General features: G+C 61.1%; 1 protein-coding gene across 1 annotated transcript in view; it reads left to right on the top strand.

Moving 5' to 3' along the window:
- Positions 1-19,790, top strand: part of PDGFRB (platelet derived growth factor receptor beta) — a 35,258-nt gene extending 15,468 nt beyond the window's left edge. Inside the window, exons 3-23 of the mRNA XM_002710305.6 lie at positions 825-1,148; positions 2,369-2,635; positions 3,659-3,786; positions 3,907-4,081; positions 4,649-4,841; positions 5,304-5,419; positions 6,448-6,571; positions 7,029-7,240; positions 8,712-8,806; positions 9,595-9,727; positions 10,013-10,117; positions 10,325-10,435; positions 11,394-11,553; positions 12,460-12,620; positions 13,149-13,267; positions 13,449-13,571; positions 14,485-14,596; positions 14,959-15,058; positions 15,597-15,702; positions 16,430-16,662; positions 17,807-19,790. Of these exons, the coding sequence (XP_002710351.4) occupies positions 825-1,148; positions 2,369-2,635; positions 3,659-3,786; positions 3,907-4,081; positions 4,649-4,841; positions 5,304-5,419; positions 6,448-6,571; positions 7,029-7,240; positions 8,712-8,806; positions 9,595-9,727; positions 10,013-10,117; positions 10,325-10,435; positions 11,394-11,553; positions 12,460-12,620; positions 13,149-13,267; positions 13,449-13,571; positions 14,485-14,596; positions 14,959-15,058; positions 15,597-15,702; positions 16,430-16,662; positions 17,807-17,990 (3,281 nt within the window). The 3' untranslated portion in view covers positions 17,991-19,790. The remainder of the gene's footprint in view (positions 1-824; positions 1,149-2,368; positions 2,636-3,658; positions 3,787-3,906; positions 4,082-4,648; positions 4,842-5,303; positions 5,420-6,447; positions 6,572-7,028; positions 7,241-8,711; positions 8,807-9,594; positions 9,728-10,012; positions 10,118-10,324; positions 10,436-11,393; positions 11,554-12,459; positions 12,621-13,148; positions 13,268-13,448; positions 13,572-14,484; positions 14,597-14,958; positions 15,059-15,596; positions 15,703-16,429; positions 16,663-17,806) is intronic.
- The last annotated feature ends 3,619 nt before the right edge of the window (positions 19,791-23,409 follow it).

Below are 23,409 nucleotides of genomic sequence, written 5' to 3'. Positions count from 1 at the left end.
GAACCTGCATCCGAGCTCTGCTTGTGCAGAGCCCTTGGCGCAAGTCCTCTATTGGGCCCTTTGCAGCCTGCCACCCGGCTCTGCTCAGCCCAGGGCCTGGCCTTGTCCTGCCTCGGGCTCCCCTCTCTTGTTGGTTCCCCTCATTGGCTGGGAGCTCCCAAGCCCCCTCCCCACCCCAGGCCTCTCTCAGCAACCCCCCTTCCCTCCTGCCTGCCCACGTCGGCCTTGCTCCTCAGGGTTGGGGCTGAGCAAGCAATCAGTGTGCAGCCCAGCAGGCCAAGTGACTGCCCGCCTGTCTCATGAAAAGTCCTTCCTCAGAGGATGTCCCTGGGAGGACCAGTCACCGAGTACCAGAGCCCCCAACCCCAGGCCCCTCCAGCACCTGCTCCCACTCTGAGCACCTGAGACCCTGTCTCCTCCGCCCTCCAAGTAGGCCAGCTCCGGGCTTCACAGGAACATGGGCAGCTGCGAGAAAAACGCTCAGAAGGTGACCTGGGAAGTCATGCAGGAACCGCAGGCCTGGGAATTGCTTCCCCAGGATTTCCTGAGTCTTTCTCTTGCCTCCTGCCTGGGCACAGCGCCGCTGCACGACACGGCGGTTGGGGGTCTGCAGGGACTGAGACTGAGGCCCAGAGGAGTCCCAGGGGCCCTGGCACTGGGCAAGCAGGCCCCGGAATCTGGTGGGGAGGCCCCAGTCTGTGAGGGACGGGGGAGGTGAGCCCCCCAGGGATACGGAGGCTGTGCACGCAGAGCCTCCTCCCAGGGTCAGCTCAGGAGCGGCACTGAGGTCCCCACGCTCACCCCTGTTGCCTCTTGTCCCGAAGGCTGGTCGCTGCTGCTGTCCCTGCTCTTGCTGCTGGGACCGGAAGCCTCCCAGGGCCTGGTCATCACTCCTCCAGGGCCAGAACTGGTCCTCAACATCTCCAGCACCTTCGTGCTGACCTGCTCGGGTTCGGCTCCGGTGGTGTGGGAGCGGCTGTCCCAGGAGCCCTGGCAGGAAGTGGCCGTGAACCAGGACGGCACCTTCTCCAGCGTGCTCACCCTGAGCAATGTCACTGGGACAGACACCGGCGAGTACTTCTGCAGCTACAACGGCTCGCAGGGGCTGGACCCCAGCGAGCGGAAGCGGCTCTACATCTTTGTGCCAGGTGAGGCCCTGGCCCGAGTGGGCTCCTTCTCCCTCCCCTCCTTTCTCCACTGCAGGCGTCAGGGGTGGTACAGAGAAGGCTCCAGCAACCTCGTGAAATGCCTCTGTGTTAGAAACATAGACTCGCCGGGGAACCCAGCCTGGCTCCCCCAGGACTCTGTTCATCCCCCCTCCCCAGTCGGGATCCGCGTGTGCTCCCTGGCAGCCAAGCCCACTCCTGTCCCCCAAGAACTGGCTGCTTTCAGCTGGCTCCCGTCTGCTCCTCTTGGCCTCCACGCCCCACCCTCCTTGCTCCCCAAGCTTCAGGTGCCAGCCGCACTTGAACTTGAGGTTTCTCTTCTTTCTCGCCCTGGTGCTGTCCAATAGCAAACGTTAGAGTTGGAAGGGACCTCTGAGAGCATCTGGAGCGTTTGGTGCTGTAACACAACACCCAGGATTTGTGATGAACAGAAATCTGTTGGGTCCAAAATCAAGGGGCAGGCGCCTGGGGAGGAATTTCTCGCTGCGTCATCCTGTGGCAGAAGGCAGAAGGGCAATAGAGAGCAGGGGGGAGCAGACTCGCCCTTGGAAGTGGCACTGTCCCACTCATGAAGGCGGGGCTCCCGTGGCCTACTCACCTCTTCATAGTGTTGCCACGGCAGTTACATCTCAACCTGAGTTTTGGAGGGGACAAATGTCCTACTTGTAGCAGCACCTTTATTCTGTTTTTTATTTGTTTGTTGTTTGTTTATTTATTTGAAAGGCAGAGTTACAGACAGGCGGGGAGAGAGATAGAGAGAGAGAGAGAGAGGGAGGGAGGGAGGGAGAGAGGGAGGGAAGAGGGGGAGGCAAGGAGGGAAGCTGGCTGGTTCACTCCCTAGATGGCTGCAATGTCCAGAACTGTGCTGATCCAAAGCCAGGAGCCAGGAGCTTCTTCTGGGTCCCCCACGCAGGTGCAGAGGCCCAAAGACTTGGGCCACCTTCTACTGCTTTCCCAGGCCATAGTGGAGAGCTGGATGGGAAGTGGAGCAGCCGGGACTTGAACTGGCGCCCATATAGATACTAGCACTGCAGGCAGTGGCTTTAACTGCTATACCACAGCGCCGGCCCCAGCACCTTTATTCTGGAAAGGGGAGACTGAGGGCCAGAGAGGGGAGGAGACTTGCTCGAAGTCACACAGCAAGTTAGTAATAGTCGAAATCCTGTTCCCCTGACCCTCCTCCTTGGCTCCGCCCCTTGCAGATCCCACCATGAGCTTCCTCCCCACGGAACCTGAGGAACTCTTCATCTTCCTCACGGAGATAACTGAGACCACAATTCCGTGCCGAGTGACAGACCCTCGGCTGGTGGTAACACTGCACGAGAAGAAGGAGGACGTCCCGCTGCCCATTCCCTATGACCACCAGCGTGGCTTCTCGGGGACCTTTGAGGACAAGACCTACGTGTGCAAGACCACCATCGGGGACAGGGAGGTGGACTCCGATGCCTACTACGTCTACAGCCTCCAGGGTGAGCCCCTCTTTGGGCCCGGTGCTAGGCAGAGGCAGATACACCCCATCACAGAGGCACAGACCTCCATGGGCCAGCAAGCATCAACTCCATTTTCCTCTGGGTCCTCAGACAGCCTGGGAGGGGAGGCAGTGCTGCCCCATTTTACACATGAGGAAACTGCAGGCTTCCAGAGAGGGTGGCGCTTGCCCGTGGTCAGGGAATGCGTTCAGGGCGGACCTGGGCTGTACTGTGTGGTTGGCAAAGACACAGGCTTTGGAGCCAGCTGAGTTTGAATCCAAGCTCTGCCACTTCCTATCCGAATGACTTTGCCCAGGACACGTAATCTCTAAATCCTGTGCAAAACAGGAATAAAAATCCCTGCCCATCCTATGGGATTATTGTGAAGATTAACACCAAAGGCATGGCCGGCACCGTGGCTCACTAGGCTATCCTCCGCCTTGTGGCGCCGGCACACCGGGTTCTAGTCCCGGTCGGGGTGCCGGATTCTGTCCTGGTTGCCCCTCTTCCAGGCCAGCTCTCTGCTGTGGCCAGGGAGTGTAGTGGAGGATGGCCCAAGTGCTTGGGCCCTGCACCCTGCACCCCATGGGAGACCAGGATAAGTACCTGGCTTCTGCCATCGGATCAGCGCGGTGCGCCAGCTGCAGTGCGCCGGCCGTGGCAGCCATTGGAGGGTGAACCAACGGCAAAGGAAGACCTTTCTCTCTGTCTCTCTCTCACACTGTCTACTCTGCCTGTCAAAAAAATAAAATAAAATAAAAAATAAATAAAACACCAAAGGCAGAGGCTCCTCATCTAGGATGTGCAGCCGATTAGACGACTTCCACGGCTCGAGAATGGAGATTTTGTCTGCTGCGTTCACACAGCGCAGTCCCTGGTGTACAGCAGGCGTTCACCAAATATGGGTTGGAGGAATGAATCGGCATTCGTTTAGCCCTCTCTGGACCCCTACCGCATCCTCAGGTTGAATTGCTGGTGGCTGGGGGTGGCTTCCCCAGCCTTGGGCCAATCTCTCTCCTGCAGTGTCATCCATCAACGTCTCTGTGAACGCGGTGCAGACCGTGGTCCGCCAGGGCGAGAACATCACCATCATGTGCATCGTGACCGGCAACGAGGTGGTCAACTTCGAGTGGCGGTACCCCCGCCAGGAGGTAAAGCCGGCCCCGGGCTCGGGGCGGGGAGGGGCTGGGCAGGGACGGAACCCTCAGCCTGCAGGCTGACTTCTCACGGACCCCTCTCATCTGGGGGCTCGTCCTCGCCTGTCCCTGCAGAGTGGGCGGCTGGTGGAGCCGGTGACCGACTTCCTGTTTGATGTGCCCTCCCACATCCGCTCCATCCTGCACATCCCCAATGCTGAGACAGGCGACTCTGGGACCTACATCTGCAACGTGTCGGAGAGCGTGAATGACCATCGCGATGAAAAGGCCATCAATGTCACTGTGGTTGGTGGGTGCCTTGGGCCCAGTCCCCACCCCCAGTCTGAGCTGGACCCAGACCCTGGCACAGCCCCAGGGTACAGTCAGCCACTCTCCGTGCCAGCTTTAGCCTCTGTGCCAACCAAAGCCCCAGTTCTGGGAAAGACCCAAACCAAAATGCAGTGTCAGCCCCAAATCCACCCCGAATCCCAGCCTACTCTTCCTGCCTGACCAGAACCCCAGCTCCAATCTGATTTTTAATCCTGCCCACCATCCTAGGCCCAGCCAGCCCCCTTCCTAAATTCAGCTAAGCCCAGACACAGAACTCCAACTCCAAGCCCAGCCTCAAAGCTGGGCCCCACACCAACAGCCGTAAATTCAGCACTTGCTGTTGGCCCAACCCCAACTTGCACCTGGCTCCTTTGGCTCTAAAGTCTGAAGCTCCGCCCCCAGAAGGCGGGGCTCCTTGGGCACCCACTTGATACCCCGCCCCCAGAAGGCGGGGCTCCTTGGGCGCCCACTTGATACCCCGCCCCCGGTAGGCACTGCCCCATTGGTGGCCGGGCATGGCCCCGCCCTGACGGCCCGCCCCTTGCAGAGAGCGGCTACGTGCGGCTGCTGGGAGAGCTGGGCGCGCTGCAGTTCGCCGACCTGCACCGGAGCCGTACGCTGCAGGTGGTGTTCGAGGCCTACCCTCCGCCCACCGTCCTGTGGTTCAAGGACAACCGCACCCTGGGTGACTCCAGCGCCGGCGAGATCGCCCTGTCCACACGCAATGTGTCTGAGACCCGGTGAGCAGCCACTTGGCACACCCAGGCCCACCTCCGGCACCCTGGGGGGCGCTGAGGCTGCGGCGCAACCAGAGCAGGGTCCATCCTTCCTTGAGCATCTGGTCCAGCGGGGGGACATGGTGCCAGCCAGATGGTCACTCAGACACTTGTGATGAGCAGAGCTGCAGGTGGTAGCCACAGGAACGGGCCCGAGCCGCTACCTAGGAAGCTTGGCCCTGCTACCTAGGAAGCCCGAGCTAGATACTGGCGGATACCAGTGGGGATAAAGCATGCCAGACCCTCAGGAAGGGGGTGGAATAGGGCCTCCCTGCCCACTCCCAGTCCCTCCCGGGCCTCGCCTGGGACACCTGTGCGACTCCCAGGGCCTTGTTTCTCCTGCTTGTACAGGGGAGCAGGGGGCGGGGGCTGGAGGAGCCCTTCCTGCTCTGACAGCTGGCTCTCCCGGCCTGCGCTGCTCCCCAGGTACGTGTCAGAACTGACGCTGGTGCGGGTGAAGGTGGCGGAGGCGGGCAGGTACACCATGCGGGCTTTCCACGAGGACGCCGAGGCACAGCTCTCCTTCCAGCTGCAGGTCAACGGTGAGGGCCACCCCTGCCCCCTTCCCTGCTGCGTCTTCCCGCATCCACGCAGGAAGCTGGAACCCAGGAGACTGCGTCCTGGGACCCTGCCTGTGGCCCTCTGATCCAGGGGTGTCCTCTCCCTGGGCCTCGGTTTCCCCACCTGTCCAAGGTGGCCTTGGCTAGATGGGTATTTCTAAAACCTCAGGCATTCATGCACCAAGGTCACAAGTTTCCCTCCTTGCATCACACTCGTTGTACAGTAGGGGGAGCTGCGGGCTAGTTCTGTAGGTTAGAAGGTAACAAGGGGAAAAAAGCAGAGTCAGGCTCAGGAGGGTGGTGAGCAGGGTGGGCCTCACGGGGGAGGTGCCGTCTGCTCTACGACTTGAAGACTGTGAGGGAATTGGCCAAGCGGATGTTGGGTGCAAGGCAGGGCAGAGGCCAGAGCCATGGCAGAAAGGCCTGAGTGGCCAGAACAGAGGGAGGGGAGGTCAGAGAGCAGGGAGGCAGTGGGGGGTGGGCAGAGGGCGGGTCCCTGAGGGCCCGGTCCAGCTTCACCACAGCCCAGATGAAGAGCCTTCCCAGGGTTCCGAGCTGACGGATGACACGATCCTGACTCCGTATTTCGTCAATCGGCTCGCCCAAAATAAGCTTATTTTGAAAGACAAAATATAACCTCCCAATTGTAGATGGAAAATCAGCGTCACATGTCCTGAGTCTAAGGCAGCCACTAAAATAAACTCAGAGGAAACAAAACAATGCGATTACTCGCCAGCTTTGTGAGTGTGGCCACCCCAGCTCCCTTCTTGTTAAAAGGGAAGATTAGCAAGTCTCAGAGAGGCGTTAAAGACACAGCAGCCAGCAGCCCCTCCTGAGGCTTGCCCTTTGAAGCTCCCTGGAGGGGGGTCCTTCCTGGTAGTCCGTGTTCACCTGCTTTTAATGTTTGCCTCCCTGTCCCCCCCAACCCCCAGGGGACCTGAGCAGGTCCTCCCTGGCCAGTCCCTTCCTGCTGACCCCACACTTCCTGGCCCTGTCCCCTCTCCCCACAGTCCCTGTCCGTGTGCTGGAGCTGAGCGAGAGCCACCTCGCCAGTGGGGAGCAGATAGTTCGCTGTCGTGGCCGGGGCATGCCTCAGCCGAATGTCACCTGGTTTACCTGCAGAGACCTGAAAAGGTGAGCCCACCCCGGCCGGGCTCGGTCTCCTGGGCACCCACAGCCCGTGTCTAGTCCAGCCCTCTCCTCTGCAAACGCTGCTCCAGGCTACAGCCACATCCTGGAAGGCCAGCCTGCCACCTCCTCAGACACTGCATGACCCGAATTGTGGCTTCTCCTGACCTTGATCCCTGAGTGCCCCGGGGACCTCACTTGATCAGGGTGGTTCTCGCGTGATAGAGAGAGGCAGGGTTCAATTCAGGTTCTGCCTCTACCCCTGACACGGCCCCCAGCTGTGAGACCCTGGAGGCAAATGAGTGGAGTGGATCTCACAACCTGGGGTTTTCCGTTGTGGAGTGGGATCGCCCCCTGCTGGTCATTCGAGGGAGCACGGCGCCGAAGCCCGGGCAGAGGGAGGCATCAGGGGACTGGACAAGCCCTCCTTGCTTCCCCCACCACTTGACGGCTCTGCCTGCAGGTGCCCGTCCGAGCTGCCGCCCACGCCGCTGGGGAACCGCTCCGAGGACGAGAGCCAGCTAGAGACCAACGTGACGTACTGGGCGGAGGAGCAGGAGTTTGAGGTGGTGAGCACACTGCGCCTGCGCCACGTGGATCAGCCGCTGTCGGTGCGCTGTGTGCTGCGCAACCTGCGTGACTACGACACCAAGGAGGTCACCGTGGTGCCGCATTGTGAGTCCGCCGGCGTCCCTCCCCCCGCCACGCCCCTGCATTCCTGGTGACTGTGCCCAGGCGTCCGTAGCAGCCCAGAGCACTGTGAAACTGGTCAGGGCACACACATGTGTGCAAACACAGGTCTATAAACTGGATGTGAACCAAACTATATGTGTGTGGCACGTGTAACCCGTCTGTGCACCTGTGCCACATGCCTGGCACATAGGGATCTGTGAACTGGGTTCTGAGAGGTGCCTGATCCCCAGAGACGCGGGTGAAGCTGGCAGGTGCATCTGGGAGCCTGGACTTGGATGCCTGGTGGTCTGGGTAGCCGCTGAGGGCGTGTATGTGAGCGTGATGTGAGCATGCCTAGTCCCTGGGTGGGCAGGCCCCTGGACTTGTCCATGCACGTGCCTGTGTGTGCACAGACCTGCCTCCTGGCCCCTGCCCCTGTGGTGCGTGGGTGGGTTTCCTACTTCCAGCATCACCCTCATGCTCCCTGTGGGCACACATATCCCTGGGCCAGCTGCTGTGTGGTCGGACAGTGTAGACAGCGGCCCATAGACCAGCTCTGAGCAAAAACAGAGGTGAAGCTGTAGTGTGGTGCCCGGAGGGGATGCCATGCACCAACCAGGGACAGCTGGGGTGGCTGGAGGAAGGCTCCCCTTCCTTACTCAGAGTGGGCTCCCAGAGAGATGGGGGCTTGCTTCCTAGGATGGAGGTGTGGCTGGTACAAGTGACATGGGCCAGGGACCCTGAGCAGGAAGTGTGGGGAGGAGACCCTGGGGAGGCAAGACAGGGCTCTCTGGGGGGTAGAGAAGGGCAGGTGGGAGGGAGAGTTTCCAGGGTGCCCAGTGGGCAGGGCAGGGGAGAGTCTGTCCCAGGTGGATGGGGGTGGGGTGAGGACGTGTGCAGCAAAGCTGTGAAGGAGACTCTGGCTTGGGGGTCCCAGTGTGGGGCCTGTGTGCTTAGTGAGGTAACCCTGAGGACGCACTTCACAGCACTTGTCATTGCCCGACCTCCCTTCCCAGCCCACCCCCACCCCATGCTCCTGGGTGGAACTGGGCAGGAGGCGCAGCTTCCTGCCCCTCAGGGCTGCCCCCGCAGGCCATTGGCCACTGAGTCAGGCATGGAACTCAGCTCAGGTCCACTCAGGCATGGTTTCAGAGAAGTGAGAGTGGCCCAGGCCGCATGGCAGGCCCAGGCAGTGGACAGGATGAAGGCAAGGGGTTTGGCCCTGGCACGGGCAGAAGGTGGTGAGGCCGGCAGAGAGCTGGGGTCATTGCTGGGAGGTATGGGGTGTCTGCCGGGGAAGCTAAAGACGTGACCAGAGCCAGGACGGAGAGGCTGACCTGGTGGGCCGCTGGGCAGGGTCACAGAGGGGTGGGAAGTGAGGACAGGTGACCTGTGAGGCCAGCGGTCGGTGGAGTGAAGGAGGCAGCTGCCCGGGCCCTGCTTACCCAGGGCCTGCTCTGCTCCCTGCCCCCAGCGCTGCCCTTCAAAGTGGTGGTGATCTCGGCCATCCTGGCCTTGGTGGTGCTCACGATCATCTCCCTCATCATCCTCATCATGATCTGGCAGAAGGTGAGTGCTCCCCACCCCCAGCCAGGAGCCCCTTTCTGCAGGGGCTCCCCCGCCCTCGCGCCCTCCTGGAACCCTGCTTGAGTTGACCGCATGCGGGGCGCAGCCTGGGGCTCAGGTGGGGATTTATAGAGAATGACGCTGGGCGTCTGAGCCGCCTCCACCCCCAGCAGCCTGGGCTATCCGGGACTTCCGGCTGCGACTGCGCCCCAGGCCCCCTGCTCCGGCATCGTCCCTCCCATCCCAGCCGCAGCGCACTGGCTTCAGGGTTCTTCGGGCTCCCCGCATGGACACACCTGGGTCCACTGAGGAGCACTGTGCTGCTCCTGACTTTAGTGTCTGTTCCAACCTGTCACCGCTCTGTGATGCCAGCAGTGTACAGTTCCCGACCCAACATCCTGCCATGAGATTCGTGCTCTGCCTGATCCAGCCTGGGGAGGCCCCGTCTTCCCCCAGCAGAGTCCCCCTACTTCATCCCCTTTCTTTCTGGGGCTGCCTGTGCTGCTCCTCCCATCCGAGGAGCAGCTGGGGCTCTGGGAGAAGCTGGCACAGAGGTTCTGATGACCCAGGCCCCTCCATCAGCTGCTCCTCAGCTTGCCAAGTCCCACGGGCTCCTCCGCCACTGTCCCCTCGGGGACCCTGAAGGCTGTGGCTCAGCTGTTCGTTTGCTGTGTGACTTAAGATGTGGCCCTGTCCCTCTCTGGGCTTCCATCTATCCTCTGTGGGGCTGGCCTGTTGGACCTCAGGTCAGAGACCCCCGTGACAGTCCATTCCTGCTCTTGGTACTGCAGAAGCCACGCTACGAGATCCGGTGGAAGGTGATCGAGTCCGTGAGCTCTGATGGCCACGAGTACATCTACGTGGACCCCATGCAGCTGCCCTACGACTCTACATGGGAGCTGCCGCGGGACCAGCTCGTGCTCGGTCAGTGCTAGGAGGCCTCCCGTGGCAGCTCTGAGACCTAGGCCTTCTCTGGCCCCCAGCGCTGAAGTCTTGTGACGGTGTGACCCCTCCAAAGAAAGAGAGGACCTAGGAGGACAGGCTGGGGAAGTGGGGGGTGGGGGGTGTAGTGGAGCCGTGTGCCCTGGGGAGAGAGGACAGCTCTAGGGGTGGTTGACCTGGGAGAGTGGCCCGGCGTCGCCTGGCTGGGAGGGGCAGCAGCTGCTGCTTCCTGGTCGGCTGGGAGCTGAGGGATCATCTCTACCCCAGGTCGCACCCTCGGCTCCGGCGCCTTCGGGCAGGTGGTGGAGGCCACGGCCCATGGCCTCAGTCACTCGCAGGCCACCATGAAGGTGGCTGTGAAGATGTTGAAATGTGAGTCCTGGACCCCACTCCCCCCGGGCTCTCTGTGGACGTTCAGTCTCTCTCTGGGCAGACTGTGCGGCCACACCACACGAGAGGGTGCTGCACCCTGGCCTCCTCGCGCCTCCCCCACCCCTGGCCACGTGGGTCTCCCAGCGTGGGAAGGGGCATCCGCAGAGCCACAGTAACAGGTCCTGGCTGGGCCCCCCTTGCCTGCAGCCACAGCCCGGAGCAGTGAGAAGCAAGCCCTCATGTCCGAGCTGAAGATTATGAGTCACCTTGGGCCACACCTGAACGTGGTCAACCTGCTGGGGGCCTGCACCAAGGGAGGTGAGCAAGCCCACTCCCCGGGGGCCTAGGGGGAGCACCTGGTCCCTGGCCACCCCCATCCCCCCGGGCCGCAGGTGGTTCAAGGACACCAGGACCCTCCCGCAGGAGGGGCCCCACCCAGCCCAGCCCGAACCCTCACTTCATAGTCCCAGATGTGACACTGACACAATCAAAAACACTCCAGCGCAGGTCCCAGCTGTTTCCAAATCCAGGTGTCCACTTGATTCGCATAATGATGATATTAACAACTCATGGGACCCTGGGTCGAATTACATGAGGGGGTGTCTGAAAGTTCATGGCAGAATGAAATCAAAAGATGGGTTTATTTTGGGGCAAGGATTCTGAACTCCGTGCAGAGTTTTTGCATAAGGTGTATTGATTTGCCATGAACTCCTGGGACACCTCCATGGGAGACCCCCAGTGTGCTTTCTCTCAGATCCTGGAAGAATGTCTCTCTGGCCAACTGTGTTTATTTGAAAGCTCTGATTGCAAGTTCGACTGAAAAAAAAAAAAGTTACTACTCTGCAGCTGCGTATTGTGATATTTGGGATTTTCCTTGGTATTGTGCAAGCAGAACAAAATACGGAAGTACGCTGTGTGCACAGGCCAGCGTAGGTCCTCAGTGATCACTCGTTTCACAGTTTATGTTTCCCTCAGTGTCTTAAAGCTCCCGCTGATTGAGTAAAGGCATTGAACTTGGACAGAACCTGTAAGCTCCGGCTCCATCGTCAGCTTTGGCTTGCAAACCTATCAGTCACGGCGTGCTTGGCACGTGCCATGCTGACAGAGACACTGCGGCACTATCTCATTCATCCTCTGAGTGTCGCTAGCCTCATGGAATAGATGTGCAAACTCAGCCTGGGTCTGCACGGCCTCGAGCCCCCCGGGGCAAGCTGCCTCTCCCCCAACCCCCCGCCTGGTGGTTAGCGTCTTGGCCCTGAGCCCGGTGCCCCCGCAGGCCCCATCTACATCATCACCGAGTACTGCCGCTACGGTGACCTGGTGGACTACCTGCACCGCAACAAGCACACCTTCCTGCAGCAGCACTCCGACAAGCGCCGCCCGCCCAGCGCTGAGCTCTACAGCAACGCCCTGGCCGTCGGCCTGCGGCTGCCCAGGTACCCGGCGGGACGCTGCGGCCCGTGGTGGGGGGTGGCACCTGCTCGCTGCCTCCTTGTCCAGGAGAGGAAGCAAAGGCCATGGGGAGTGGTGAAGGGGGGCGCCACAGGCTGTCCAGCCCACGTGAGGGAATAACAGGGGTGACAGTGGCAGTGCTGGGGACGCCTGCCCCCTGCTTGACCGTGCTGGCGTGCCAGCCCCTGGGCCACGCCCTCTGAAGACGTGACCCCGCGCACTGGCCTTGTGCTCTGAGTTCTTGCTGTCCTGCCTGGGGCACACAGGGGCAGAGGCAGGGGCTGGGTGAGAGCCAGGCCTCCCGAGTCACAGCTTCCCCATTTCCACCCCTCTGGCCTCCCCTGCAGCACCCAGCTCCCGTGGTCATTTCTAGAAGACTGTGCCTTAGTTCTTTTGCTGACTCCCACAGCAAAGGCAGGAGAAAGTCCAGAAGGCATACAGAAGAGGGGAACACTCGGCCCTGTCGTCCCGGCTGAGGGATCGGGGTCCTACCCATCTCCCTCCCGGCCGCATAGCCCACTGGGTGCCGAGACTGCTGATGGAGATCCGAGGCTGGCCCGTGCTGCCCACGCAGGGCAGGTGCCGGCACTCCCGGGGCCTCGTGCCTGGGTGGCGCTGGAGGGGCCACACTTACCTGGTGACGCTCATCCCGGGGAGCAGTACCCACCTCGTGTGAGCTCACTGGGGACGTGTGCCCGGCTGTGTGTCCTTTGGGCAGCCCCAGAGCCCAGCTTGGGGCCTTCTGGGTTGCTTGAAAGGGCAGATCTGTGGCTACTCACATGGGGAGTGATGGAAGGAGAGTGAGTGACTGAGCCTTGTGCACAGGGGGCACAGGACGGGGCACAGAAGGGAAAGCCCATGGCCTCTCCTGTGATACCCTCTGCCCACAGCCACATGTCCCTGACCGGCGAGAGTGACGGCGGCTACATGGACATGAGCAAGGACGAGTCGGTGGACTACGTGCCCATGCTGGACATGAAAGGAGATGTCAAATACGCAGACATTGACTCCTCCAACTACATGGCCCCTTACGATAACTACGTCCCCTCCGGTGGGTGGCCACCACGTTCTCACACATGCCCATGCCATGATACCACCTTCTTGCCCAGCCTTGCGGTAACTCTGGGAAGAAGGTGGCCATGTGCCCATTTCATGGATGTGGACACTGAGGCCTGCCACCTGCACAAAGCTGCTGTGTATTGGATCCTATTTACGAGTTCAGAGGCATGCACATATCCTGCAGGCACAAGAGGGGTGAGGGGGGAGCACCGAGGAGGGAGGGGAAGTATGGCCTCCTAGGGCCTGGGGGTGACGGAATCTGTTCACAGCCAGCCCCCGGCTGCTCTGGTGTCCCTGAGAGTCGAGTAGGCTAGGCTGAGCAAGGTGGCCCTGGGGCTAGCACCAAGTTTTTCTGACCAGTGAGGGCGCCGATGAAATGGGAGTGGCTTAGGTCAGCAAGGAGCCCCTCCTGTCGGGGAGAACTGCAGGCTCAGTAGCCACTGCCCAGGACCCTCGCTCTCTGTAGCTCTGTGGGCCAGGAGCAGACACAAGATGGCCGTGACCCTCTGTGCTCCCCCAGCCCCCGAGAGGACCTACCGGACCACTCTGATCAACGAATCCCCGCTACTCAGCTACACGGACCTCGTGGGCTTCAGCTACCAGGTGGCCAACGGCATGGAGTTCCTGGCCTCCAAGAACGTACGTGTGGCCTTGGGGTGGGGGAAGGTGGCTCTCCAGATAGCCCGAGTTCAGGGCTCCTCTGCTGGGCGGGGCCGGCAGGGCACTCACCCCCCCACACCTGGCCCCGCCCCCTGCCCAGCGGTGGAGGGTCTTCCCACCAGGGCCCTGAGGGCTCAGCTCCCCACTTGCCCCTGCCCAGTGCGTTCACCGAGACCTGGCAGCCAGGAACGTGCTCATCTGCGAGGGCAAGCTGGTCAAGATCTGTGACTTCGGCCTGGCCCGAGACATCATGCGCGACTCCAACTACATCTCCAAAGGCAGCGTGAGTGCCTCCTCGGGGCCCCGGGGGGTGGGCTCCCTCCCAATCAGCGCACCTGGGGCTCTTGTGGGGCTCAGAGGAATGGGAAGAGGCAGGAAGGGGCCGGAAGGGAAGCCCCCCCAGATGTGCACAAAGCAGGACGAGGGGCAGATGCTCGGGTCCCCTAGGTGCAGCTGGGCTGGCAAGGACCGGCAGGCTCCCCAGGTGGGTGGAAAGGAGGAGCAGACCAAATGTGGTGTCCCAGGGGTGGCGAGAAGATGAGGAAGCCCAGGTGACTCTGTCTGAGAGAGCAGTGGTCCCAGGCATCGCTGGTTGGTTGAAGTGTGACCATCCAGGATGGGCATCTGGTCTAGCAGTAAAGATACCACTTGGGGAGCCCACATCCCATGTTGGGGTGCCTGGTTCCTGTCTGCTCATACCTCCAGCTTCCTGTTAATGGGCACCCCCGAAGGCAGCAGGTGACAGTTTAAGTAGTTGGGTCCACGTGTGGGAGACTAAGATTGAGTTCCTGGCTCCCAGCTTTGACCCCTGGCTCAGGGCCAGTGCAGCGTTTGGTGGTGAACCAGCAGTTGGGTGCTCTGTGTCTGCTTGCCTCTCAAATAGACAAAGTTTCTTAAATGCGTCCATCCAGCCTCCCACTCATCTCCCCCTTTCCAGTGAGCGCAGAGGTGGAGCCAGGAGGAGAGGTGGGTGGTGGCGCCTCGGCAGGTCCCTGACTCCCATGCCTGCGTGCCCACCAGGCAGCCCTCCTGGGCTTGGAAGGAGGCACCTGTTCTGTGAGGGACCCTGGGACTTTCTCCCAGCCAGCGAGCCAAGGGACAGTTTCCTGGGTGCTTCGGAGCCCCTGAGCCCCAGGCTGCACACTCCTGCCCCAAGCACCGCAGGGCTGCACTCAGCCCGTCCCCCCTCCCCACAGACCTTCCTGCCCCTGAAGTGGATGGCCCCGGAGAGCATCTTCAACAGCCTCTACACCACCCTGAGCGACGTGTGGTCCTTTGGGATCCTCCTCTGGGAGATCTTCACCCTGGGTAGGTGCCCTTCTGCCCCCGGCTGTGCCATGGCGTCCGCCTGTAGGACAGGTACTGGGACGGGCTCAGGGGTTCTGGGCCATACCCCAGTTTTTCTGCTTCCCCCTGATGTGTGGCCGTGGCAGGTTCTTGCCCCCTTTGGACTTCTGTATCTCTGCATTTGGGTATTGGGAGGGAGGGTTTGGACAGTGACACCCAAGAGCCTGGTTATCAGGGTCTCTGTTCTGGGCAGGGTGGCAGCCCGCATTTGCCAATGCCAGGGGTCCTGCACCCTCACCGCCACCAGGGCCAACCTGCCTCCCTGGGCCCAGTAGAGTAGGGTCGCCTAAGCCTGCGGGTCTCCTGTCTCTACTTCCCAACAGGCGGCACGCCATACCCGGAGCTGCCCATGAACGAGCAATTCTACAATGCCATCAAGCGGGGCTACCGCATGGCCCAGCCTGCACATGCCTCCGACGAGATGTGAGTGGAGCCTGGCACATCTGGGAGGGTTTTGTGGGTGCAAACCACAGATACGCAGCCCTGCTGGCTTACATCAAAGACACATCCCTTTGCTCAGACGAGGCAGGACTGGATCTGGTGTTCACACGGTGTCATGAGGACGTTCTCGTCCCAGCCCTGGGCTCTCTCTGCTTTCCTCTGTGCTGGCCTCGTTTCCAGGCTGGCACTGTTGCTGGCTGCTGGTTGCTGGCACCACAGGTCCAGCAGGCGTGCCGGAGCTGACTGTCCTGGGCCAGCCGGTGTCATGGGCCATCCACAGCCCACCATCAAGCGGAGGGGACAGCAGCTCCTCTGGGCCAAACCTGGGTCATGGGCTCCCCAGCGTGTGGCAGACGGATTAGGGGTGCTGGGAGGGAAGGCCAAGGCCGTGATAGGAGGCAGTGCCTGTCCGACACCCTCCCAGCCCCCTTGCCTGGCTGCTGTGTTTCCAGAGATGCCAGGCTCCAGCTCCCCTGGGCCCCAAACCCGAGACCATGAGCCACTCTGCCTCTTTCCCCAGCTACGAGATCATGCAGAAGTGCTGGGAAGAGAAGTTTGAGATTCGGCCCCCTTTCTCCCAACTCGTGCTGCTTCTCGAGAGGCTGCTGGGCGAGGGTTACAAAAAGGTAAACTGAGGCAGGGTGGGGGCAGAGTTGTGATGCAGAAGTTGGCCCCCGATTCAGGGCTCTGCATGCGGTGCTGCTATTTGGAGGAAACCCCCGTAGCTCTCTCTGGGCCTCCGTTTCTCTGCTGCTGCTGGGCAGACCTGGGCTGCAGCGATGAGCCTGCCTTTTTGGTGGCACAGAGCTCTCCAGTGGGCTCCTACGGGGACGCTGACTACTCGGCACAGGGCGGGGCCGCAGCCCTGGGGTCCTGCTGCCTTCCCAGGCCTCTGCACCCAGGCCAGATCTGGGGCTCTAGGACCACAGCAACCCTGTCTCAGGCTGCCCCAAGGCACACAGAGCCGCAAGGACCCTAAAACGCTGCCCCGTCCCGCAGCAGGAACCAGGGAGAGGCGGGGAGGTGCAGACACGGCCTTTCCCGAGGTCTGGCTCTCACCCCGTGCCCATGCCCGGCGGCGCTCCCAGGGACCAGGGAGACGTTGTAGAGTCATCGCCTCCCCATGGCGAGGGCCCCTGGGGGCAATGGGGGCAGGAGGAGAGCACTAACCTGCTGGCTCCGCAGTGGGGAGGGGTGAGGCACTCGGGCTGCGCTGCCTCCGCCCCCTCCCTCAGTGGGCGGGGCGGCTTAGCAAACCCCGTTCTTCCCTGAGCCCCCCCGTGGCCCGACTTGCTCAGCTGGTCCCTGAAGCCATCTCTGTTTCTCTGGTTCCCCCCATGCCTGGCGGAGCAGAAGTACCAGCAGGTGGATGAGGAGTTTCTCAGGAGTGACCACCCGGCCATCCTCCGGTCCCAAGCCCGCTTCCCTGGGTTCCACGGCCTCCGATCTCCCCTGGACACCGGCTCTGTCCTCTACACGGCCGTGCAGCCCAACGAGGGCGACAACGACTACATCATCCCCCTGCCTGACCCCAAGCCCGAGGTTGCTGATGAGGGCCCCCTGGAGGGCTCCCCCAGCCTTGCCAGGTAGCTGTACAGCGTGCATGGTGTGTGTGTAAGTGTGTGTGTGTGTGTTTGTGTCTGTCTGTCTGCCTGGGGCTGAGCTGGCTGCAGGTGCCATGGCCGAGTACTCATTCCTATGAGTAAACAGGACTGACCTGGGATGACGTCAGGTGTGAGGCAAAGACCAGTCATAGAAGGAGGGGCTGGGGATCATTTGTGAGCCCTGCCTTTTAAGAGGCCCTGGGTACCCTCCCCTCTCTGGGCCCTGTCGTAGCCCCAAGGACAGGGTCATGGCCAGTCTCAGGTCTGTGGTCTGTCCTTCAGCCCTGGGAGCCCAGCGTGGCTGTAGAGGCACCCACAGCAGTTCAGGCCAGAACTCAGGCCAGGCAGGAGGCTGGTGGTTTTCGTCTCGCCTTGGGATGCAGTGAGGCTGCCGTGTGGGACAGCCCTGGCTGTGGCCTGGGAATGCTGTTGAGACAGGATCCTCCTCTGCTGAAGATCGGGGCTGCCCAGGAGGCCAAACCCACCCCCAGACGAGATCCAGCCCAGGGTGGAGTGAGTGGGGCAGCCCCTGGCTGTTACCACTGCTGTGATACCTGCGCAGGCTTCTCCCCTGCAACCCTCGGTTTCTCCCGTGGCACTGGGAGTGCACGTAGGCCGGTGCGGGCCCTTTGTCCTTTTGGCTGTGCCCATGGAGGAAGCCAACGTCCTCAGGCTCCAGGGAGACGACACAGAGGAGTCACTGTAGAGTTCAGCTGCCAGGGGTTGTGAATGCTGGCCTTGCTCTGTGCCCTCATGCAATCGGCTCCACCTCTCAGAACTTCAGTTCCTCTTCTGTAAAATGACCACAGTGAAAGCCCTTCAGGTAGGGGTTGGTGGGAGGATTAAGAGACAGCACAGTCCTTTAGGAGGGTAGATGCCGCTGGCTGAGGAATGAACTTTGGGGTCAGCTGCACCTGCTCGGAAGTCCTGGCTCCTCTGCTCACCTGGGCCGGGGACATCACTTCCCTGAGCCACAGGTCCTCCACGGTGCAGCCCTTGCATAGTCTCTACAAGGACTATGGGAGCCAAAGCGTGCCCAGTGGGACACTCAGCCAGCTCGTCCTGAGAGCCGCCTGCGTGTTCCCATGTCCCCTCCCCCCCTCACTCACCCGCCTCCTTCCTCTAGCTCCACCCTGAATGAGGCCAACACGTCTTCCACCATCTCCTGTGACAGCCCCCTGGAGCCCCAAGAAGAAGCAGAGCTCGAGGCACAGGTGGAGGCCCCGGAGGAGCCCCCGCCGGAGCAGGAGCAGCCGGCAGATCCAGGCTGCCTGGGGCTGCGGGTGGAAGCGGAGGACAGCTTCCTGTAGGGGGCTGGCCCCGACTCTGCCCTGCCTGGAGCGCCCCCTCCTGCCTCCCAGCACCGGCACCGTCCGGCCACCTGCCCCCCTCAGCTGTCTTTTCTGGGAGGCTCTGCCCCTGACGTGTTGTGCCCCAGACCTTGGGGCTGGCCTGGGAGGTGAGAGAGCCAGGGAGGGGGGTGGCCGTGACCGGCCCTCTGCCTCTGGCTCTGCGCAGGGCCCTCCCAGGGGACTCCATCTCCCCGCAGACATGATGGACGAGTGGGGTGTGGTGACCCACAGTTGGGTTTTCCTTCCTGGCGGGCAGGTGCACAGGTGGGAATCCCTGGGGTGAAGGAGGCGGTCCGTCGCTTCTCTCCGTCCAGCCAGCTGCTCTTGATGGGGCCGCGGCTCCCTCCTCACCTCGCACTTGGATCCAGCATGGCTGCGAGGGGCCCTGCGTCCCCAGCTCCTGGCTGAGCTGGGGCCCGCCTTGGACAGAGGCGCCCCTTGCAGCAGACACCTCCCCTGTGGCCAGTGTCTCCTCTCCCAGGTCCGAGCTGGTCTGGGGCCTTCCGTGTTTACTGAGCGCTGTTAGCTAATGCAGGATGCCCTGGCCTACACCTACCACCCAGGGCAATTGGGGCGTACCCAGCCGTCAAGGTGCCCGTGTCCCATCTGTCGGGTCCCGTTGTCCTGGGGACTTTTCCTCATCGTCCGTGGTCTGGATGCCCCTTCTGGAGACTTTGGGAAGGCCCTATGTCTGCGATGTGTATTGCTGATGTACCAGCCTGAAGCACCACATGTATGCACCAAGACATGGCCCAGACTCTGCGCTGGTCCTGCTGTGAGGCCCTGGAGGAATCCTCTGCCTTCCCTGGGCCTTGTTGATCCCTTTGACAAATGAGCACGTTGGACTCATTAACTCCAAGTGCCTTGCCAGCGCCAACATTCTAGAATATTCCAGGGGCCTGCACTTTGCCCAGATGAAGCAAGGCCGAGGGTCTCAACTCTTCATCCTGAAGGTCAGCTGGGCCCCGGGGAGATTCCAGACCACACAGCACACTCTAGGGGTTCAGACACAGTGCTGCCTCCCCCAAGGCCCTGCAAGTCCCAACAGCCCAGCTGCTGGGGCCTCAACTTGGGGTGAGAGCTGGGGAGCTGGAAAGCCCCTGACAGCTTCCGGCGGGGGGGCATGCCAAGGACCCCGCTCCGCAATGACTCTGACCTCTGGAGTTCTCCTGGGTGAGGGGGCCCAGAGGACACATCACATGACCTCGTGCAGCCCGCGACCCCAGCGCCTGCCATCCACGTATGTGCTGCAGGTGGGCTGGACAACAGGACAAGGATGTCCCCTAGAGGATGAGAAGCCTGGAGTGGGCACCGCGGACAGCGGTGTGAGTGATGGGCGCCTTGGACATTGCCCTCTCACTTGCCCGAGGCAGCACTCCATGGGGCGTGGTGTTTGTCACTGCCCAGGCCTGGCAGTGGCACCTCACTGTCCCCAGCTCAGTGGGCATTAGACATGCCAGGGGAATAAGCGCTATGGCCAAGACCCTGGCAGGGGCAGGGCTGGAAAGGGAGTGAGGAAAGGTTGACCCTGGTGGGTGCCAGCCAGCACCTGCCCCAGGACCCCCAAAGCCTGGTTGAAGGAGGAGGAGTGGGGTCTCACTACGGTACCAAAGATATACTCACCTAGGTTTACAAGTATTTTTAGGACTCACCGTAACTCACATTTATACAACAGAAGTGCTATTTTGTATGCTAAGTTTTCCTATCCGTGTACTTTTTTTAAGGGAAAGATTTTAATATTAAACCTGGTGCTTTTCACTCGGGGTCTCTGGTCTCTCCTGTGTACCGGTTTCTGTGTTGGGCAGGAGGGGGTGTGCGTGGGGCAGGCAGGGGTTCCCCCCCAGCCACAGGTCCCCAGACAGGTCCCTCCAGTCCTGAGTCGTGTTTCCTTCCTCCCCAAACTGGTGGTTTCCACTGCCCATCCCGTGCTGGGGCTGGCTAGCCCAGACCTAGGTTGGTTTCCCCAGGCACAGGGGGAAGAGGCTTTCTGGGCCTGCGGTGGAGGGCCCTGGGTTGGGCCGCAGGGCGTGGGGCTGGCAGGGCTGTTCAGAGGCTCTGGTGCCCGGAGCCTGAGCCCCTCCTGCTGCCTGCCCCTCAGCATGTGCCTGGGCTTTGGCTACTAAGCTGGGACAGCCTCCTGCCTCCCTCCTCTGCCCAGCAGCCCACTGAGGCTGGTGTGTGTGGCTCGTGAGTGGTGTCGGCTGCAGCCCGGATTCCAGGTCCGGGTGAGTCATGGTCAAGGCCAGGTAGGAACACGGAAGACACGGGTCCCCAGGGGCGCCAGAGAGCAAGAAGTGAGGCAAGAAGGGAAGAGGAAGAGGAGGGTGGGATGTGTGGCCGGGGTGAGGGCAGGGGAGGGAGAGGGGAAGCAGGCTGTGGCTCGAGGGTAGCGTCTGGCTGGCCATGTGCGTGGGTGGGGAGGCCCGGCAGATGTCTCAGCTGCAGAGGTGCAGTGCTGATGGGACTGGCACGAGCCAGGGGTCCTCGCCCTGTAGATCCCAGACTCATGGGACCCAAGCCGCAGCCCAGGGACAGGGTGGAGCTTCCCAACCCTCCCGCCCCACCAGGGCCTTTGAGGGGTTCAGGGGTTTGTGAGGTCCCACCTGCTTGCTGTGCCCTTGGGCCACTCCCTGCTCTCCGAGCCTGGCCAAGGACACCTGAGCCTGGAGTGAGCCCACGTCTTTCTGGACCAGCTCCAAGGCCCAGGCTGTGGCTGCAGCGGGGCAGCTGTGACTCACAGCCCAGGCGCCAACTCAGGGGCAGCTGAGCCGTGCCAGGGAAAACCCCTGTGGCCGCAGGGCCTGGCCACGCACAGCCCACCCTCCCGAGGCTCTTGGCTTCAGGGGATGCCCAGAGCCTGTGACTGCTTGGCTTCTGGCTGTGGCAGGAGCTAGAAAAGGCAGTACCTGTATGTGCCCTGTTAGGAGAATGAACAACCCACATTCCAGACGGGGATTATCATAGCTCATGGGAAAGCCTCCGCCTGGAGGTCAGGAGACCTTGACTCCTTCCACGGACATCTGTTACTTACAGGACTTGGGCTGGGTGACGCCCCGTTGGGCCTTGGTGTCCCCGGTGGGTAAACAGCCCTAACGATGCCCCAGAGACAAAGCATGCAACAGGTGCAGAGGGCAGGGCGGACCCGTTCCTTTACTCGCATTTTCTCATTTTACCCTCGCGTCCTCAAGACTGTGGCCCGCATCCTGCTAGAGTTCCCTGTTACACAGGAGACGCTGTGGAAGGTTGGTGTGGCAGGGACAGGAGAGGCTTGGAGCTGGGGTCTGGCTGAGACCGGGTCAGCACTCAGTGGTGGGGGTGGAGGGAGCACCCGCCCAGGGCTGCAGAGCCTGGGAGGCGCAGCCGGGCTCTCACTGCTGTGTCGCGACTTCTCATTTCTGGTGCTGTGTGATCCTGAGAGCCAGGCCAGGGAAGTGTGGCTGAGCAGGGAGAACTCGGAGAAGCTAAGGGCTGATGCAGTCATCCGACCTGGCTGGGGGCATGGTCAGGCCAGAGCAGGTGCAGGCTCTGGGAGAACCACAGGGCAGGCCCTGGTGGGCTTCTGCCTCGCACCCTCTGCATGCCTGGGGAAGGAGGGTGAGCTGGCGTTTTCCTCCCAGACAGATGAGCCATGGGACTGCACGATTCCTCCACCACACTCCTCACAGTCAGGCTCCTGTTCCTGGAAAAAGAGGAGACAGAAAGGGGCTCTTCCCACTGGGGCCAACCCTTGGCGACTGTGCTCTGTGCTCAGCTGCCCTGGGGGTAGGAACTGATCCTCTGTAAACTCTGTTTCTCACTGCTCACAGTTAGTTACATTTTTCAAGAGTTTTCCTCCTTGCAGCCATACTGATGTGATGTCTGTGTTCTATATTGCTGGGTACCTGCAAGACATACAGCTGTCTAAAAACACAACAAGAGCGTTTTGCAACTTTTTGCTTTCTTTACTTCGCAATGCATCACGGACAGACTCCCAAGTCCGCGGTCCGTGCCGGTATTAATCAATCATTCTGAGAGCTGCACGTAATTTGAAAGCATGCCTGTGCCAGAAACTACTCAAGCCATCCCCTGCTGATGGGCCATTAGATTGTTTCTAACTTTTCAGAGTTATAAACCGTGCCACAGTAACCTTTGTTTGAAAATATATTTGTATCGGCAGGTTTATGTACATATTGTTTCCATAGAATAAACTTCTAGATATAGAGTTGCTGAGTAAAGAGAAGCATTCCAATATCTTACTGGAATCTAACAGTTCCTCTTGAAATACACAAAATCATGATGCTTCTGTGGGCAAAGAGAATGCAACACAAAGGGCGGGCATTTGGAGCAAAGCTTAAGCGCCTGCAAAAAAACCATTTCAGAGCGCCTGGTCTGAGTCCTGGCCACTCTGCTTCGGATCCGGCTTCCTGTTAATGGACCTGGGAGGCAGCAGGTGATGGCTCCATACCTGGGTCCCTGCCACCCATGTGGAAGACTTGCCTGGAGTCCTGGACTTCGGCCTGGCCCACCCCTGGCTGTTGCAGACATTTGGAGAATAAACCGGAGGGTGGACGATCTCTCTCTCCCCCCTCTCTGTCTTACCAATAGAATGGAAGTATCTTTCTTGAAAAGGAGGAAAATCAAATATGAGAAAGACGAAACTCCCTCTCATCTAGCTCAGCACTCTGGCATCGCTAGAGTTGGTTGAAGAACACAGCAGGAGTCAGAGGAGTGAGTGCCCAGCTGAGCTTTCTCTTCACAGAACTGGGGAACACCTGACCCAGGTGCAGCTGGGCGCCCGGGGCACTGTGAGAGGAGCCAGCCGGGGAAGCTGCCACCCGGAGCCCCAGCGTGGTGGCCCAGGCCCAGGACAGCCCACTGCCAGTGTGTGGACCCAGAGGGTCGGTACTGAGCCCCCTGCTCAGGGTGCGTCTCCCCCGGGGCTGGGGCTGGGTTCCCACAGCTCAGGATCAGCTCAGCCATGCTGCAGGACTCGGGTCAGGAGCTCTGTGGCTGCCTCCTGCCTCCCCTCCGCACCCCACCCCCCACCCCAGGGCATCTTCCCCCTGGCAGGCGTCCCAGCAGGCCACCCCTCCCCCTTAGCCTCTTTCTGGTCTCAGGCTTTGTGGCAGTCACTGTAAGGAACTAGAAAAGTCACCAACACGGGGAAGTCATGAAACGTCTGGAAAATCACGCACTCCTGGCTTCCCTCCCAGAGGGACGGAATGGAAGTTTCCATGGCTGGAGGTTTCTCACCTCCACCGTTCGTCTTCAGCAGCGCAGGGACATCTCGGCCTTCCCTTTGCTCCAACGGTGGCTCCCTAGAGCTCCACACAGTGCAGACTCCCTCGTGTGGGCTCCCAGGCCCATCTGCCCCAGTGCGGACTGCACGCTTTCAACC

The sequence above is a fragment of the Oryctolagus cuniculus genome, chromosome 6 (genome assembly GCF_051225735.1).
Source record: "Oryctolagus cuniculus isolate XC-2025 breed Fujian yellow rabbit chromosome 6, ASM5122573v1, whole genome shotgun sequence".
In the NCBI taxonomy this organism is placed as follows: domain Eukaryota; kingdom Metazoa; phylum Chordata; class Mammalia; order Lagomorpha; family Leporidae; genus Oryctolagus; species Oryctolagus cuniculus.
The sequence above is the reverse complement of the archived record's forward strand: the minus strand, read 5'-3'. Positions and strand labels throughout refer to the sequence as shown.